The sequence below is a fragment of the Morchella importuna genome (assembly GCF_003444635.1).
Source record: "Morchella importuna strain M04M26 chromosome Unknown Morimp01GS045, whole genome shotgun sequence".
NCBI lineage: Eukaryota > Fungi > Ascomycota > Pezizomycetes > Pezizales > Morchellaceae > Morchella > Morchella importuna.
Window position 1 is genome coordinate 320,077 of NW_025763442.1, and position 18,456 is coordinate 338,532.

The 18,456-nt window shown below is 49.2% G+C and overlaps 4 protein-coding genes across 4 annotated transcripts; 2 read left to right on the forward strand and 2 right to left on the reverse strand.

Annotated features, from left to right (window-relative positions):
- Positions 1 to 304: 304 nt before the first annotated feature.
- On the reverse strand, positions 305 to 1,087 carry LAJ45_10425 (uncharacterized protein; the record flags this gene model as incomplete). The annotated part of the gene is made up of 1 exon (XM_046119950.1): positions 305 to 1,087. One exon carries the CDS (start codon positions 1,085 to 1,087, stop codon positions 305 to 307), a length of 783 nt encoding a protein of 260 aa, XP_045966928.1.
- A 2,846-nt stretch (positions 1,088 to 3,933) lies between these two features.
- On the reverse strand, positions 3,934 to 5,485 carry LAJ45_10426 (uncharacterized protein; the record flags this gene model as incomplete). Its single annotated transcript, XM_046119951.1, has 6 exons — positions 3,934 to 4,014; positions 4,091 to 4,410; positions 4,480 to 4,881; positions 4,952 to 5,059; positions 5,151 to 5,243; positions 5,335 to 5,485. 6 exons carry the CDS (start codon positions 5,483 to 5,485, stop codon positions 3,934 to 3,936), a joined length of 1,155 nt encoding a protein of 384 aa, XP_045966929.1.
- An 8,488-nt stretch (positions 5,486 to 13,973) lies between these two features.
- LAJ45_10427 (uncharacterized protein) lies at positions 13,974 to 14,263 on the forward strand (the record flags this gene model as incomplete). The annotated part of the gene is made up of 2 exons (XM_046119952.1): positions 13,974 to 14,177; positions 14,246 to 14,263. The coding sequence occupies 2 exons, from the start codon at positions 13,974 to 13,976 to the stop codon at positions 14,261 to 14,263; spliced, it is 222 nt and encodes a 73-aa protein (XP_045966930.1).
- Positions 14,264 to 14,411: 148 nt separating this feature from the next.
- On the forward strand, positions 14,412 to 16,311 carry LAJ45_10428 (uncharacterized protein; the record flags this gene model as incomplete). Its single annotated transcript, XM_046119953.1, has 3 exons — positions 14,412 to 15,020; positions 15,074 to 15,507; positions 15,600 to 16,311. The coding sequence occupies 3 exons, from the start codon at positions 14,412 to 14,414 to the stop codon at positions 16,309 to 16,311; spliced, it is 1,755 nt and encodes a 584-aa protein (XP_045966931.1).
- Between the last annotated feature and the right edge of the window lie 2,145 nt (positions 16,312 to 18,456).

The following is an 18,456-nucleotide window of genomic DNA, read 5'->3' on the forward strand; positions in this document are numbered from 1 at the left end:
CGAAGCTGAACATTCAAGGGTGGTTGGTAGCTGCTCTAGATCGCACTCAGAACAAGTCGCAGTGTTTATGTAACTTCTTTCCACGCAAATTAAACTCACGAGATAAATTAACACCACCAACGCCCTCGCAAAAAATTGACGCGTAAAATCCACTTTTAATTTTTTTTCTTCCCAACCACAACTCTTTTCAACGCCAATGGTTCCAGTTAGGGTACAGATAGTTAACACAGCACTGCAGCCAGGAAAGAGATCTGGCTGCGGCTTTGAGTTCATATCCGGTGACCCACACTGTATTTTTTTTTGCTCAGTCACGTTTCGGACATTGTTCGAGAAATCGAAGCTTACTCTCTTCTTGCAATTTCTTCAGCCGCGCTTCTTCCCCCTTGCTCAAACTCTCCTCAGGATTGTGCTTCGAAGAAGACAGAGGAGCCAGGAGTAAGCTTCCTAAACGCGAGGTAGCGGCCGAAAGAGAGCTAGAACTACCACCGGAGGTTGGAATGGGTGCGGGCTTCGAGGCAGTGTACTTCGGAGTAGGGGGTTTTTCGGACCCACGGGCTGGGGACTTGCAACTAGAACTAGAGCCATATCCAGCTGTAGAGTATCCAATTGTAGAGTCGCCAGCGGTCGAGACGGAACCAGAGGTGGTGGTCTTTGAGCTCAAGGAGGTCCTCGATCCACGAGTAGACGACTCCGAATCATGGCTGGAACCAACAAGACCGTAGCTAGCTTTCCTCTCCGGCGGAGACGACAATGGGGATGGTGGGACTGGGGAAATTGGCCGGGTTGCCCTCTCCATTTTAAGCCCGACGCCGTATTTATTCATGATATCGACCCTCCAGTTTCCGTTGGCCTCGCGGGGGACATACCCTACCTCCGAATCAGTACTGACGGATGCCTGGTCGCTGTCACGGTGCTCGGAGTGTCCAATGTCCTTTGGAGTGTAGTCGCCGGTTTCGAAGGCGAGGAAGCCAGCAGCGCGGATGGCGGAGATGCAATTGGGGCATCGGGGGGAGTAGTTGGTGTAAATAATTTCTTTGTGGGTGTTGATGAGGGGAGCGGCCTTTTCGGAGGATGTGTTCGACGGCATTGTGGAGGATTTGTTAGTTGTTCGGGGGTGGTTAGATGGGTTAGCAGACGTAGAATTGGTCAATATGGGAAGATATGAATTTGGGCAATTGTGAAGAGATGGTGATAGTGATGATGATCGATGGTGGTAGAGAGATTGTAGAAGTGCGAATTATTGTGCTTATGTAGCAGAAGACCCCGTTTTCATGCCGGCATGGTTGACGATGTTGATTTTATCGATCGTTGGGTTGAAGAATCAAGTGGGGAGTTTCGTGATTCAAGTGCTCTCACTTGAGATTCAAGAGCCCACTTGGTTGCCAAGACACGAGATAAATCTGACTGTTAATAAGAGATAAGAGAATTAGTGGTTTATTTGTCGGGGGAGAGGTTTTAATCTGGAGAGGAGAGTTACATAGAATGTGGTGGTGGAGGAGGGGGCTGCAAATGTCAATGACCACGATGCACGTTTCCTACGAACCTGGTAAGTTTGCCAAGGGTTGTAGTAGACAACCCGGGAATGTAGACGGAATCAATTTGTACACTCCAAATTTTTCTGCTTCGAGATATCGAGGAGAGGTAAGTAGCCCGTCAATGCATCCTGTTAATCAGCGTCAATGATTAGCATAACCAGAAGCATTTGCAGAATAAAAGAAAAAGAAAAAAAGCACATTCTTCTTTGGGTGTGGGGTTGTAGTATACGTATCGCTATATGAGCTCTACAAATGATATATGGCTAGATAAAATAGGCCTGATGTGGCCAAATGAGGAAAATTATTTATATTAAGATTCCAACTATTCGCTACATTTGAATTTCCTAGTTCTCCACATCCAAAAGGTCTGTAGCAATACATGGATGTAAATAAACATAACGAAATACAATATGAAAGTATGTATATATATAGCTGCGCTACTATATATAGAACAATTATGAACTAATGAGGTTTCGGAGTTGGTGGAATGGAAGAGGGAGTGAGAGCCGGGAGGATATATAGGCATCTATATTATAACATTAGCAAAGGTCACAGATAAGGTGAATTGGGGGTTGTAAATACCGTAACTCTGGAGATTATGACTTTGGGAAGGTGGAAAAGATTGAGTGTTTATGTACTGATGACGTCGACATCAAGTCACTGAAAGAAAAAAAACGTCAACAACGTTCTCAAAAAAAGGACAAGTATACCGATTTCCACCTCTTCAAGACCACGAGGCAAAAATACTCAACAAATACTTACCCAGCAAGACCTACCAAAAAATAAAAACATAAAAAAGAACAGAGACCTATCCCCCAATCCCAACCACCCCCCTCTCCGCCTTAAAGAACCCAAACGACAGCGGCTCCACCTCCTCCCAATCCGTCACACGAACATGCGCAGCAAACCGCACGCCCATCCTATCCATCTACTCAAACATGGCCATGTCCAGCCCCAACAGGTCCAGCACTTCCTGCGTCAATGGCTGGATGTTGTGCGTGTAGGTGGTGGTGTAGGCGGGCCGGAACTGGTGGAAGTACCAGATGTTGTTGTTTGGGCGGATGCGGCAGCGCATGGTTACTTAATTCTGTAGGTACTGGTGGGGTATGGAGGTGTGGGAAGTAGGACCGGACAGATGGGTAGATAGGTCCTTTGAAGAAGGGTTTGGGAAGTTTGGATGATGGTGGGAAGGATGGAAGGGAGGGGTGGTATTGTACCTTATAGAGGCTGCTCACTGCTAGCTGGGGGGAAGATGTTAAGAAGTACGCAAGTAGTACGTAGTACTCATAAGTGGTTAGCTGTAGTAGCTTATAAACAGTTATCATACGGCCAAATACTATCAGATAGCGTTATAACGTCAATTCCAGCGATAACCTAGTACCCGTTAAAATCACTAGAGGTTACCCATCGTGCCCACATATCAAAAAACGCCCTTTCCACTCCAACCCACCCAACACCAACACAGCGGTTTCCAAACACAACACAGTATCCAAGCAGCCTGCCTAAGCACAGGTCATAAATCCTAGCTAGCGCGCACCAAAAGCCATACCACAACCATCTAATCTAATCTAATCAATTACGCACCAACCCCAACACCACGGCAACCTCCGAGTGAAAGCAGTGAAAAAAGGAGGGGGAAAAAAAAAATCTTCCCCGGACAGGCTTGAACTGTCAACCTCTCGATTGCATCCTAACAGTCGAACGCGCTAGCCAATTGCGCCACGGAGAACGATGCCTGTGACACCATGGTTGTGCTATCAATTTTTTTCATTTTTTTTTTTCATTTTCTTTTTTTCATTGTAGGAAGAGTGGGATTTTGTCAGGAAGGCTTTTTTTCCGGATAATGTTATTTTGATAAGGGCGACCGTGTGAGTCCGTGTAAATCGAATTGAAGCATTGCCTTCAGTGAGGACGCTCCTATTCCTAGCATCGTCGAGGGATTTGCTCTCCAGTAGTAAAACCGTGATGCACGCTGTGAGGTGAAGCCAAAGGGAATTGTAGTTTACGCCCAAGACTAGACGCAAAACAAGTCCAGAAGACGGGAGGATCTACACTAATGATAAATATTAGAAGTCAAATAAAGAAGAAAAAGGAAGAGTTTCTCATCCCGACTCACTGAGCATCAGAGAGGAACAAAAAAGCTGAATCAGCCGGGAATCGAACCCGGGTCGGGCGCAAATCATCGAAGAGATGGCAAGCGCCCGTGATACCACTACACCACTGAATCTTGTTTCCTCGCCCGCTCACAACATTTAAGTTCTAAAACCAAACCTGCCAGTCAAAAAACAGCAACGTTCAATCTCAAACAGCGGAGCTACATGTACCCCAATTAACAAACCCTCAGCTATCACTCTAGTACTAATTAATTCCGAAAATCCCGTATGGACTCTCCAGCCCATCACGTCTTCGAAAACCATCCATCCTTATTCCTCTCACACAGCAACGCGTTCTCATACCCGCGATAATAAAGCGTATTCTCCTACCGTACCATCATATTAGCCTCTCCCTATATGAAAAAAAACCCCAACTCCAACTACTCGTAAATGAAAACCTACATTCCCAAACCCCTCTCTAATCGCATCCGCCACCAGACTCTTCGGAAACCTCGGTCGATGTCCCCTCGCCTCCATATGGAACGAGTTCGTCGCGGGGTCCGCAAACTGGCCGCACTTGTAGCCCGTGACGAGGCCGCGCTTGTCCATGGCGGTGAAGAGGCGCCTGCACCCGGTGTCGTCCTTCCATGCGGGGCCCCAGGTGATCTTGAAGTCGTCCCAGAGTAGGCGCGCGCGCACGACACAGCTGACTTCGAGGATGGGTTTGTTGGCCCAGATGGTTTTGGGCGGGAGGTGGGTGGGGGTGGGGGTTTTGGGGGTTTCTGTGGGGTGTAGTAATGTTAGCTCTGATGGAAGTGTAGGTGAGAGGTTATGAATTGGGGGGTTTATACCGTCATCATCACTATCACCGTCATCACCACTGTCATAACCATCATCATGCTCATAATCTCCATATGGCTCCTCCTCCCCCATGATATACCTTTTAAACCCCCCATGAACTCCACCCCCCCCATCCCCCCCCTGTACATCCTCAATGACCAGCTCCGGCAGTCTCTCAAACTGCACTGTAGGCCTCGCCGTAGCACTAGCCTGGGCAGCAAAATCGCCCATGAACTCACGAAACAACGCGGCCGGTGCTCGGGTCGTGAAGTCAAATCTGGAGGTAATGGTTTCTGCTGCTGCTGCACGGGGGAGGAGGCTATCTGGTGACTGGTGTTGGGCGTCGGGATGGGGCTTTGGCTTTGGGGATTCGGTGTCTGGGTTTGTGGCTAGTGCTCTTTTGGTTTTATTTCCTAGAGAAAGAGGGTTAGCTAGCTATCTCGAAAGGCAAACTGAACCCCCTATCAAACCAGGAAGACCCACTTGGTGTATCCTCAGGAGCCTTCATAGGGTTACCATGCTCATCGATATCATACCCCCAATATCCCACCTGCGTCTCCACCGCCGCATCATACGGCATCGTAACAGTAACTATCCACACCACACCACATCCACATCAGCATCATCCAATAAAACCCATCTACCAGTACCCCTCTCTAGGCAAAGTAGAAAAGGACAGTACCAGTCTCAAAAACAGTCTCCGTCACATCCACAATCTCACCAGACCTCTCGCAGCGCATGCCGAGTGGCATGTAGCATGCTCTCTCGCCGTCATCTGTTATTGCTCAGCCCATCTTGTCAGCGTATTCCCTCTGTTCCTGCGATAAAAGAGCCAAAGACGAGTGGGGAGGAGGGGAAGATGGTACCCTCGTGCGTGGTGCAGAACTCCTCGGGAATCTTGCACCATTTCTTGCCTAGGTGTTTTGGGCGTGCTGGGGTGGGGGTAGCGGGGGCGACGATGAAGAGGAGTAGGAAAAGCAGGAAGAAGAAGTGGTAGATGGGGGTGGGGGTTGGCATTATTGTTAGATTGGAGAGTTGGGGTGGGGAGGTTGCGTTTTTGGGGGGCTTGAAGGATAGTGGTGGGTGGGAGGTTTATGGGATGAATTGTAGGGTTGCTGGTCTGTACAACGTCGAGCTCCTGGTCTGTGGCCGGAGAAGGTCAATGATTGGGATGCAGGATGTTGTTATCAAGAATGGGAAAAACCACGTCGGTGGTTTAATATGAAAAAAAAAGCGTTATTCTAGCCTTAAAAATATACGTTGGTAGCCTCCTAAGATAGAGATATCCGAGATTAAAGTGCATTTTTCTTCGTTTTTTTTGGTTAAGAGATTGAGACGGTATTTACTGAAGTTCGGAGTGTGGGAGAAAATGACTTAAATGTAGTTTGAACACGTGACCTTGAGGGAGGATGTGTTTGTAGTGCGAAGAAGATACTATTGCGCCGCTAAAGTTCCAGCGACAATGTGGGTGTTTGAGAGCTCTATATATACAGATATTCTAATACCACGTGATCCCCTGATTACATAATCCCTGACACTAAGCCTTGTCTGAATCCCTGTTCCTTCTATGAGTCATCCCTTATACATGAGTAATTCCATAAATAACCGATGTCGCAATGCCCTATTTCTACACTTCCCCTCACTTGCCACATCGTATCAATTCTGACAATTTTTGGTGAGCTGGTTTCGGTAGTCCTTTGGTCATTATGTCTGCAACATTGTCTTCGGTTGGGACATAGAGGAGTTTGAAGGTTTCGGCTTCGAGTTGTTCACGTGTGTAGTGATAGTGAACGTCGATGTGTTTGGACCGGTCGTGGATACGTGGGTTCCGACAGAGTTCGATGGACCCTGTGTTGTCGGCGTGGATGTTGTATTGGTATTGTTGTTGGAGTTCGCATAAGGCGTTGCGAATCCATACCAGTTGTCGAGCTGTTAGGGACAGAGCCATATATTCGGCTTCTGTTGTTGAGACTGCGACTGATTTCTGCTTCCGGCTTCTCCAGCTTATGGCTGATTTTCCTAGTCTGAACACGTATCCTGAGAACGATTTTCTGTCATCTAAGTCTGAAGCGTAGGAACTGTCTGAGAAACCATCGAGTGTTCTAGTGTTTCCTTTCGGGTAGAACAGGTTCCAGTCTTTGGTTCCGTTGAGGTATCGGAGAGTTCGTTTGGCTGCTCGTAGGTGGTCCTCAGTTGGGCATGAGGAGTACTGAGAGAGGGCAGTAACGGTATGGGTGATATCAGGTCTGGTTGCTATGCTGACGTACATGAGTGATCCAATTATGGATTGATACTCAGTTGGTTTCTCGATTTGATCTTCTGGTTCTCCTTTACGAAGACTCAGATTTGGTTCGAGTGGTGTCCCAACTGGTTTGCAGTTATTCATTCCAAATTTGTCTAGGATTTTGTTGATGTATGCTAGTTGTGACAACGTGATACCGTTCTTTGATACCGTTATTTCTATTCCCAGTAGGAATTTCGCATTACCGAGATCCGTACATTCGAAATCTGCCTTAAGTAGTTGTCTGATTTCGTTTCTGAATGGGGAGTCGGGTCCGAATATCATGATGTCGTCAACATACACCGATATGTATAGTTGGTGTTTCTTATGTATGAAGACACATGGGTCGAATTTGGCTGGGACAAATCCTTTCCGTTGAAGGGAGTCTGCTAGGCAAGCGTACCATTCACGGGGTGATTGTTTTAGTCCATATATGCATTTTCGAAGTTTACAAACCTTGTGGTCCTGCCTGTAGCCTTCAGGTAGTTCCATGTAGATTTCCTCCTTAAGTATACCATATAGGAAGGCTGACTTGACGTCCATTTGTTGTGGTATCCAACCGTTGTGTGCGGCTAGTGCAAGTAGGAGTCTTAGGGAATCGTATCGGGCAACGGGGGCGAAGGTTTCATCATAGTCTTGATACTGTACTTGGGTGAAGCCTTTGGCGACGTATCTAGCTTTGTATCTTTCGATTGTTCCGTCCGCGTTGTGTTTTACCTTAAATACCCATTTTCCTCTGACTACTGCTCGGTTAGTTGGTCTGTCGACAATGTCCCAGGTGTGGGCCTTGTCGAGGGCGTCTTTCTCTGTCTGTATTGCCTTCTTCCATAGGTGTTGATCATCGCTTTTCATTGCTTGATTGAAGGTGGTAGGTTCAGTTACTAGGTGTACCCGATGTATGGTGGAATCCAGGTTGTCGTACTGACTTTGGAGCTTTGCTTTGTCCTTTTTGTGGTCTAGACTGGCTGCTTCCATTGCTAGTTGCTTGGTTTGTTCGTCCATATCTTCATCGGCTAGTATCTCTGATACCTCCTTGTCATAGGTGGTTCCTAATTCCGATATTTTCAGTCGGATTTCCTTCCTTTTCCCTTCGATATCAAGTGCTCCTTGTTTCTCCGTTCTTTCATGGATGCGATTCGATCTTCTTGTTGTGACAGGATGCGGGACTTCAGATTCTTTCTCCTTTTCGGTTGTTGGTTTCCAAGGTTTCGATTTCCTTGGTGGTTCCGGGGGAGGTGTTTCTGTGTTTTCCTGATTAGCTTCCTGTTTATTACTTTGTTCGAGGTGACGTCCAGGAGTGGGCCTCGTAAGCCCGGCCCCCAGTCTACTTGCGTCTGTTTCAAGGTCTTCTTCGAGTGCTGACGATTCGGGTTCTTGATCAGGCCTGTCTTCTGATTCATATCCGTCGTCTGTCGGTGCAGGTGCCGCTTCTGGTTTCAGGATAGGGGTGTAGTCGAGTTCCACGGAGACTTCCCCTGATTCAGGAGGGGGGAATGTGACATCTCGACTTACAACTAACCTATTTTGTGATCCTATCCAGGTGCGGTAATGTTTGGTACTGTCTGAGTATCCGACGATGATTCCTTCGTGTGCTCGGGGTGCTAGTTTGCTTCCTGCTGGCCTAGAGTTTTCTGGGATGTGGACATAGCATTTCTTTCCGAATGGTTGAAGGTGTTGGATACTCGGCTTTGAACCTTTCAGGGCTTCGAAGGGGGTCTTTCCCTTTAGCGTACTGTGGGGTAGCCTATTTTTGAGGTAGACAGCGGTTGAGTATGCTTCACCCCATAACGATTTAGGATGGTCCATGATCATTCACCTGACCATTGTTGTTATCGTCCTGTTAAATCGTTCTGCAACTCCATTTGATTCAGGAGTGTATGGGGGAGTCTGTTCGTGGACTATTCCTTGTAGGTTGAAGTAATCCATTGTGTCCTTGTTGACGTATTCACCACCACCGTCTGTTCTAAATCTCAGTATTGTTGTATTGTACTGTTTCTCGATTTTCGTGACGTAGTCTTTGATGGCTTTTATCGCATCGTCTTTCTGTTTTAGCAGATATATCCAGGCGAAGCGGGTATAGTCGTCAATGAAGGACATATAGTACAGGGCTTTTCCTTGCGATTGTGTGCCGAATTTTCCAGATAGGTCAGAGTGGATTAGTTCGAATGCTCGCTGGGATCTTGTACTAATTGGTGCAGGTTTCTTGTGCACACTTTTTGATAGTGCGCATTGACTGCAATGGAATGTTTCTGGTTTGGGGGGTAGCTTATGGATGTCTTCGTACAAGTTTTCTAGTGTCGCAGGGTGGCCTAGTGCTTGATGCCATTCAGAGTAAGTGGTCAAGCGAACTGTATTGCTAACTACTTGTACATTCCAAAGTCCCTTATCCAATTTCGCCCAAATTATTCCTTTCTTTTCTTTCGTGACCAATTTGTTTCCTCCTCCTGACTCTGTTCTAAACCCCTTTTCGTCGAGTATTGTTTCTGAGACCAATCCCACATTTCCCATGGTTGGGACCAGCAGCACGTCGGTGAGGACAACGGTGGATCTATCTCCATTGGGAAGGTAGCATTCGAAACTAGCGCTTCCCAATCCGGTGACAGCGTGGATGGTGCCGTCGGCTGTTCGGACTGTGCTGGTGTGAGGACGGATGTTGAAGAGTTGGTCTTTGAAAGGTGTTACGTGAGAAGTAGCTCCAGAATCAAGGATCCAGGTAAGGGGCAGAGAGGGTGAAGTATCGGTGCGTACCATGCATACTGTTGTGGATGATTCGTTGATAACTACCGACGCTGAGTTATCTCTGCCTGGTCTCCTTCTGTTTGAATCCCTTGTCTTGTTCTGTTCTTTGAGCTTTCTACACTCCTTGTACTCGTGGCCCTGGTACGGGTTATTCCGTTTCTTGCACCAGGTGCATTCCTTGCCGTTTGGTGTTGGGGTACTCCTGGTATGAAGTACCCTGTTGTTGCCAGTGGGAGGGGTTTCCTCTTGTAGGTTTTGTAGCCGTTGGCGTACATCTTCGTATGTAACATCCTGTTTGGTCTGGATGTTATCGACGACGTTGCTCATCGACTTTGGCAGTGAGGCAAGTAGGAATGCTGCCATTGCTTCGTTGGATTTGGTGAGGGGTAGCAGGGCCTGAGCGAGTTTGTGGTCGCCGCTCTGACACCTGGTTTTGAGAGTGTTCCAGTTCGTGTTGAAGGTCTCGAGATGCTCGGTTAAGTTACCGTTGTCTTGCATCTTCGTGTCTAGAACACGGCTGAGGAGGGTGATCGTCGTGTTTGGTGATACGCGATCGTAGAGGTCTTTGAGCGCCTTCCATGCGTGGTATGCATTTTCGGCGGAGACGACTGTTGGTTGTATGTCTTCGGCTACAGCTCCGATGAGAAGGCTGTGCATTTGTTTTCGGGCCTTTTTGATTTCGGCCTTGGTGAGGTCTGTGTCATCTTCTGAGGGGTTTTCGATGCTCAATGCTTCCCACCAGTCTGCTGCATCGAATGTAATCCTCCAGGCAGACGCCCAAGTTTGATAGTTGGATTGTCCCTTTAATTTTGGGAGTCCATCAAACTTGATGCGAATGTTACTGGGACTCGTGTTGTCTGAGGACTTAACCTCCACGGCCTTGGATGATTCACCAGCGTCAGACATGATGTTGTATGAAGTGTAATTGAGTTAACCGAATGTGGCGAGTGTTGTGCGGATTTTAATTGGCAAAATCCGGGCTCATAACCTGAAGTTCGGAGTGTGGGAGAAAATGACTTAAATGTAGTTTGAACACGTGACCTTGAGGGAGGATGTATTTGTAGTGCGAAGAAGATACTATTGCGCCGCTAAAGTTCCAGCGACAATGTGGGTGTTTGAGAGCTCTATATATACAGATATTCTAATACCACGTGATCCCCTGATTACATAATCCCTGACACTAAGCCTTGTCTGAATCCCTGTTCCTTCTATGAGTCATCCCTTATACATGAGTAATTCCATAAATAACCGATGTCGCAATGCCCTATTTCTACATTTACGAGGTGGTGCGGAATTACAGAGAGCTAGCTAGATCTAGAGGGAACAAAATCATAATATCTCACTCGGATCCGGAATATTCAAAGTTGGATATTTTTTTAATCACATCACGAAAGAGCAAGTATTGAAGAAAAGAAAACTGCTGATTATTAATTAATATACAAACAAGCAAGGGCTATTGCAAATTGTCAAATAGCTTGTTCGCTCCCACGAGAAAAAGAAGCAAATCGTCGGTAAGCTCGGTTGCTCCTTAACTAATAAAGTCAGAAAAAGGAAAGTGGGCCTTCTATGGTCTCCACCTCTTTCCCAGCTGCTTTCCTTTGTTGGAGGTTGCATCTTGTCCCTCTCCATCATGAACCCCAATATGCTTCTGCATGAAATATCTTGTTTTAAAGGCCTGACCACAGGTCTTATTCCTCTGCATCATGAACACCAATCTGGTGTTTCTGCATAAAATATCTTGTTTTAAGGCCCTTGCCACAGGTCTGACATCGAAATCGTGATAGTATAACTTGAGGGCGCGCCTATCACTCGGGCCAAGAATAGTCACAGCGATTAGTCCCTCTGGACAGGGGAGCCAAGAACCGAGGATGATTGGATGGCTCTCGGGGTAAGTCCCTTAATAGAGCTTTCCTCTAAGGGAAAGACCCAGCAGAATGCTTTGCTGACTAGGATCTCTGGTGCGCGCTGGACCGACATCTGGAAAGGCTTTGAGTGTTTCTTCTCCTTGATGTGCTGGGTAGAGGGGAGCAGGGCGGGAGACAATGTCTCAGATGTACCTTAGGCGGCCGCGGGCAATGGACAAGATCTAGAAACCAAGGATATCAGTAAGAGAATCTTCAAACAAGGCCGGTCAGTTGAGTGTAACTTACCAAGAGCCACCTACTTGTCCCGCATTTTTCTTGGTGGGGGGCATGACGAGTTTCGAGAGCCGTTGGTAAAGAAAGGCCCGAAGGCGAATTGCGCCTCATTTCATTGGCAAACAATGTACCAATTGTATCGCTCGATCGGAAAATGCAGCCTTCTTTTCATTCTGGCTTTGAAACAAATTTACCCACAAAGCAGTTAGTTGGTTTTTTTTCAGAAATGAAAAATCTAAATAAGAATTCTTACCGATATCCCCTCCGGAGGGCCCAAATCTGGAGGTAGTGTTGCAGGTGCAACGGGAAGATCAGTGATGGCCGGGGGCAACCAGTAGCACCGATCTATATACCAATTAGTAATTTAAATAGAGATTGGATTATACAAGTAAAGGAAGATCTCTTACGCGGTGCTTTCCTCGAGGAACGAGTATCCGTGGATACCAATGGAAGTGTCCACCAGTCTGACAATCGAATGCGTGTCAGCGGTCCAACACCCTATGAAGGGTATTGGATTGGCAGAGGGCCGGAGAACACCCGTCAATAACGGGGTTGGAAGAGATTCCACACCCTATATAAATTAGCTTGTGAAAAGATTAAGCTAGAATTGGAAAACAAACCAGAGTAAATTTGATCGCATGACTCCCCCCAACATGCATTTAAACAAGAAAACACTTTGTTGAGGGTGTTTGATTGGCGGAGAGGCCGGACAACACCCATCGAGAGCGGGGCGGGAAGAGATTCCACGCCCTATATAAATTAGCTCGTGAAAACGAAAAAGAAAATCAAAAAGAAAAAGAAAAATAAGGAATTGAAGAGGGTCTTTTGTACCAGTATGGGTTTCACCAAAAGCCCCCACGAGACTATGCCGACATCTCACCCATAACACCCACCACGACGGGAGAATAGGTGAATGAGCTGTGTGATAGATGATATATTAGCTCTAGAATTCAAGTACTAAGTGAAGTCATAGGGATGTGTACGGAGGAATAACGAAAAAGGGGAAGAATCGAGGAAAGGAACATTTTGATGAAAACACAGGAGATAGATAGGTTACACATACCAGCCAGCGGGACACAATGGGGGATTCTGCTCATTTCATCCACCATTCCCACCGCTTCCCGCCGAGGCCCCCCGATAGGCACTACAGGGCACTGAAACAATCTAGATAACCCAAACTCAGTCAAAACCCGACAAACGAAAATGAAAAATGGAGAGGGAAAAACTTACATCTCACCTCCGCTGTAGTGCGACCAAAGAACCAACACTTGGTATAGGATGACACTTGGGAGGGGGGCGGCCCCAATCCCGCCACAGCCTCATGGCTCACACTGGAGAGAGGCTTCAAGCATGCTGCTTGCAAGACAGAGAGATGCCGATATTGAAAAAAAAGGAGGTTTAATTAACTTGGATGAAATCCAGAGGTTGGGCAACTGCGATGATAAAGATGTAAAGGAAAGAAAGAGATTGGGCGGAAGATCCTGGGCCTTATATACTCCGGGGGGCGGGGATAAGAACAGGTGGTATAATTACGAGAGGATACATAGAGACGGGTGAGGGGGGAAACGGCTTGGACTTGGATTTTTCGCCGCCTGGTAGTGCTGGTTTTGCTGGGCACTGGCGTGTAAGAGGGATAGTTTTCGCCGCCGGGTAGTAGGTCTTTTCTGGGCATTGATATGCAAGAGCGGGGAATTTTTACTACCGGAGAGCATGCTAGCTGCCTGGGCATTGATGTAAGAGCGGGGGATATGCAGCTACATACATGTACATATCTGTAGGTAATTGCATAGAATTTACGAAGCACACGCAAGAGGCCCGGGCACTAACCCACTCCACTCCCAAAGCCAAATAGCCCCCCCCCTCTTGCCATCGTTCTCAAGCCACGACTAATGCTAGGATTCATGTAGCCCTCGTGTTGTTTATCGATACTGCCACAGTCTCGTTCCCTAGGAGCACTCGCAGTCGCCCTGCTCATCTATTGTCTGGTTGGGACTCGTAGTTATCACTATTACCTACATGTATTCATAATAGCAAAACCACGATCGCGAACTGTCGACTAATTCCATCCACCTACTGGTAACATTACCCCAAGCGACAGTGCCAGCTTACTACCACCTGTGAATGTGTTTGTGATCACGAGCCTCCCATGGTGTGATCACCTCAAATACCCTTCGTGGTGCATCGAGAATAAGATATTTGCTGTGTGTGTTATCATTGATCCCGTACTTCTGGTGCAAGCCATCATTGATCCCTTATTTCCGGTGCTGGCTATCATTGATCCCATATATTTGATTAGTCGACTGCTTCCGGTGCAAATAGTAGCTGCCAAGACCCGCCACTTATGAAAATGGTTAGCGCAACTGAGAGCTTGGGCCATCTTCAGTGGCGACGTCACCCGAATCTGGCCTCATCCGAATCTGGCCTCATCGCGGAATCTGCAGCGGGGATTTTCTCTTCCCAAACACCTCGAGTTCTGTCCATCGCCGCATCCAAGCTGGAGCGGGGTCTTTTCACCGTTACATTCAACTGGAGCAGCTTCTGCCTCATCTCGGTCTGTCCCTGCATCTGCATCGAGGAGAAGAGGGACTGAGCTCTGCATATCATGAACTCTCGTCACAGGTTTCTCTGGCATACTGAATACTCCATCTTTCTTTCATAACTGAGAACTACAAACCACACAGGTCAAATACATCCGCTCTCGCCAGTCCTGCATTCTACGGAGACGCCTATCCAGCCATCAATTCCTATTTACATGCCTCTCTAGCTCCCCCCACAGCTCACAACAATGCCGCCCACCTCGTCCTCGTCCTCCCTTACAATCACCAACCCCCTCCACCTCTACCGCACGCATCTCGCCACCTCCCGCCTCCTCCCCGACCCGCACCAGCACCGCGCCGCCCTCATCCTCCAATCCGTCTACGAGCGCCTCCTCGACTACACGCCCCCCACCCACCTCAACACGCGCCTGCACTCCCTCGCCCGCGCGCTCGACCCCGCCCCCGCCCCCCCACCACGCCGCTTCCTCCCCCACCTCCAACTCACCAGCCAAAACCGCGACGCCAAAAACCTCATCCGCGTCCTCACCACCGCCGACCACGCCCTCGAGCTTGACACGCCCCAGGGCCTCCTCCTCAGCGGCGAGGTCGGCACCGGAAAAAGCATGCTCCTCGACCTCCTCTACCACTCGCTCCCCACGGCGTCGAAAAAGCGATGGCACTTCCACGCCTTCATGCTGCACATCATCTCCTCGCTCGAGGCCATGCGCCGCACCCGCGCCCTCCCCGGAGAGGAGAACGAGTACTCCCTCCTGCGGCTTGCGCGTGCAACGGTGATTGAGAGCCCTGTGCTGTTTCTGGACGAGTTCCAGATGCCGGATAGGGCTGCCGCGAAGCTGGTTAGTGGTTTGCTGGTCGGCTTCTGGGGGATGGGCGGCGTGCTGGTGGGTAGCTCGAATCGCCGCGCGGAGGACCTGGTCCAGGGGCGGGGGCCGGGAGGGAGCGTGAGTTTGAGGGCTTTCTGAAGGCGCTGGGAAGGCGGTGTCAGTTTTGGGATATGGGCGGGAGCAAAGACTGGCGCAGGGAAGCTAGAGGACGAAACTGGTGGCGCGTGGGCTTCGCCGGCGAAGGCGCAAGCACAGAAACAGAAACCACTGCGGAGCCCGAGGCAGGGCCAGAGACCCCGGGCAAGCAGCCCGCCTACTACTTCACCACCGCCACCCCCACCACCTCCTGGGACGCCGCCATCGCCACCGCACTCGCCGCCACCTCCCCCACCTCCCCCACCTCCCCCACCTTCACCCCCACCTCCCTCACAATCTACACCCGCACCCTCCCCATCCCGCACTCCCACTCCGGCATCGCCCTCTTCACCTTCACCGAGCTGTGCGCCGCCCCGCTGGGACCAGCAGACTACATCACCCTCACCTCCCACTACCACACCCTCTTCATCACCGACATCCCCCGCTCACACACAGCACCCTCAAGAACGAGGCTCGCCGCTTCATCACCCTCCTCGACGCCGTGTACGAGTCCGGCGTCCGCCTCGCCATCCGCACCTCCGCGGAGCGCATCGACGAGCTGTTCTTCCCCGACACTGTGCCCGCGGAGCAGACTACCGCCGCAGCAGAGTGGGATATGTCGGGCGACGCAGACCCGCTGAGCGCCGAGGTGTATGCAGAGGCGCACCAGGACCTCACGGCGCCGTTTCGGCCGAATATTGTCGCGTATGATGATACAGGGAGGTCAGAGGCGGCGGGGGTGGGTGGGAAGGCGCCGGATTTTGCGGATGCGGCGGCGTGGACGGGGGAGGATGAGAGGTTTGCGTGGAGGAGGGCGGTGAGTCGGTTGTGGGAGGTGACGGGGGAGGGGTGGTGGGGTGGGGTTGTGTGGCGGCCGCCGCTGCTTCAGAGGGGGTGGGAGGGGAGTGTGGGACAGGTGGTGGAGAAGAAGGTGGGTGGGGAGATAGGGGGGGTAGAGAAGGGGGATGTGGGAGGGACGCATGAGAGGGAGGGGGTGGTGTTTAGTCCGTTTCGGAAGCACCCACAGGAACCGCCTAGGTTTGGGGGAGAGCATTTTTGGAGTGTTGTGAGATGGGGGAGGAGGGCGGGGAATTGGGGGAAGGGCGTGGAGGGAGTGAAGGAGCGGAAGGAGGACGAGAAGGAGAGCAAGGAGAGCGGTGGTAGATAGTGTAAATAGTTAGTGTAGTTAGAGTGTAGTGTAGATAGTAGAGAGTAGATGGTTGGGTAAGGTGAGTCTGTCTCGTTCCTGGACTGGAAGGGAAAGTCTGAGGACGGGACTTGTGAATAAAGGATGCAGAGTTCCGGGGGCCAGTGATTGATACACCTCATGATGGGGTTGATCGTTGGCTCGTGTACTATTGCAATAACCAGCCTCGTTGTAGAGGGCGGTGAGAGTATACAAAAAGTTTCTGCCGTCAATTTTTCTTGAAATACTAGTTGTTGATATCGGCCCACATCAAGAAAAACAGCACCCCAGGATGAGAAGCTGGGGACAAAAAAAAAAGAATTGATATTGCCCCGATTGGGATTCGAACCCAAGATCTCCTCACAGCTCTAAACCTACGCGCTGAGTTTCTGGTATGTTAACCGCTACACTACCAGGGCATGCCTTTTTGCGTGGTATAATCAAGTTTGAGCCCATCCCCTCGAGCCCCCTTGGTAGGGTGGGGCACCATGTACGCAGAGGTGCTGTCTGCCGCAGTATTCTACATCCCTTTCTTGTTACTAACCGGAATCATTTCATGATTGCATGGCCATCTCAATTTATACTAATTTATACTAGACCTTTTGATGGCACCTGAGTCTTTAGTAGTAACCTTCGTGGTACGGAAGTCCTTTGCCCTTAATTCAAACCGGGTTATAAAGCCTTACGTTTCTCTTTTCCCTGCTGCTCTGGCCTGGAACCTTTTTGACTTTGGAAGTACTTTCTCGGGCGGAGTAAATAGAACAATCATTTTGTTGGAGGGCTGTTTTGGCATATTCTAGTACACCCTTAACATTGTATGTTCGGAGCCTGGATGCAGGGCCAATCATCACCCGCCATTTGCGAAATTTCTTTTCGTGCTGACCTTTTATATATTAGGAGATATACAAAACGCAGGCCTAGGCGTAAGACCACCAGTCACTCCCGCACTGCCAAAAACCATGCAGGGAATGGTTCCCCGGTGCCAATTGAGGATCCGTAGCATACATATCATGTATGTGGGGCGGGTGGTGGGGCCATAGGGGAGCGCATTCTGGGAGGATAGTATATATATCGGAGGTTATCCCCCGTTGTTTAAGGCTTTCAAGCGTCGTGCTTTAATTTGCTGAAGTTGCCTACCTACCCGCTTCTATCTTTTTTCTTTTGCTTTTTCTTTTATTTTTGCGGCTAAAGACCACCCCGGAGTCCTGGCAGCAGCAGCTATCAGGCAGGGATGAGAGGTCTGGCTGTGATCGAAGGGCGCACACTCGTCCTTCAATGGTTTTCTTTTGTTACTTTCGTGCTATAGGCTGTTGTTCTTGTTCTGTCTCTGTCTATGCAATCATCAGTACTCGAACACAATCTCCTATCAAGCTCGTGTTTGGCAATTGGTATCCTTCCGTACCCTACTTCCGTTCCCTTGTTGTCAAAAATCCTCCTGCGGCGGAGGCCAATTGCAACGCAATGCCTACCAACCCATACCAACGGAGAACCATTGGAATAATTCACTCTGAATAGTAGTAGCCAGGTAGCCATCATTAATCGCTTCGGGACTTGGTGGTAGATGTAGGCTGGCATCTATTACTTGCGGATGGCGATAGGTGTTGAATTTGGCTAATGGAGGGGGTGTATTTGGACGCTGGGGGTGTGATAAAAGGTGGTGTTGGGAGTGGTGGTGGTGGTTGGAGGGCGTGCCTGTAGAGGGAGTTTTTTATATTTGTGTTCCCGGGAGGGGTGGTGATAACCTCTCATCTGCCCCTCATGCTCGAATTCTCCTTTATTATACCGCTGTTTAGTTGATCACTGTTGTAATTGAGATGTCTCCAATTTGCCAATGATTCATGAGTCTCGCCACCGGAGGTCATTCAAGCTGCTCGTGCGTGCCTGATCCGCACTCAATGACTCCTGCTGCTGATCCGTAACTACTTTCTTGTGAGAAGCACACTCATATTGAATGGTTCTGCGGTAGATGTGGATAGAGCTGTACTCTACTCATTAGCCTTTCTCTCTATATACACAGTAATGGGGCGGCGAAATATTTGCATATATACCTAGGGAGTGCCATCATGCAGTATAAATCGACAGGGATACTTCTCGTACACTTAGGATTCGAAAGCCTGCGGTGAGTGG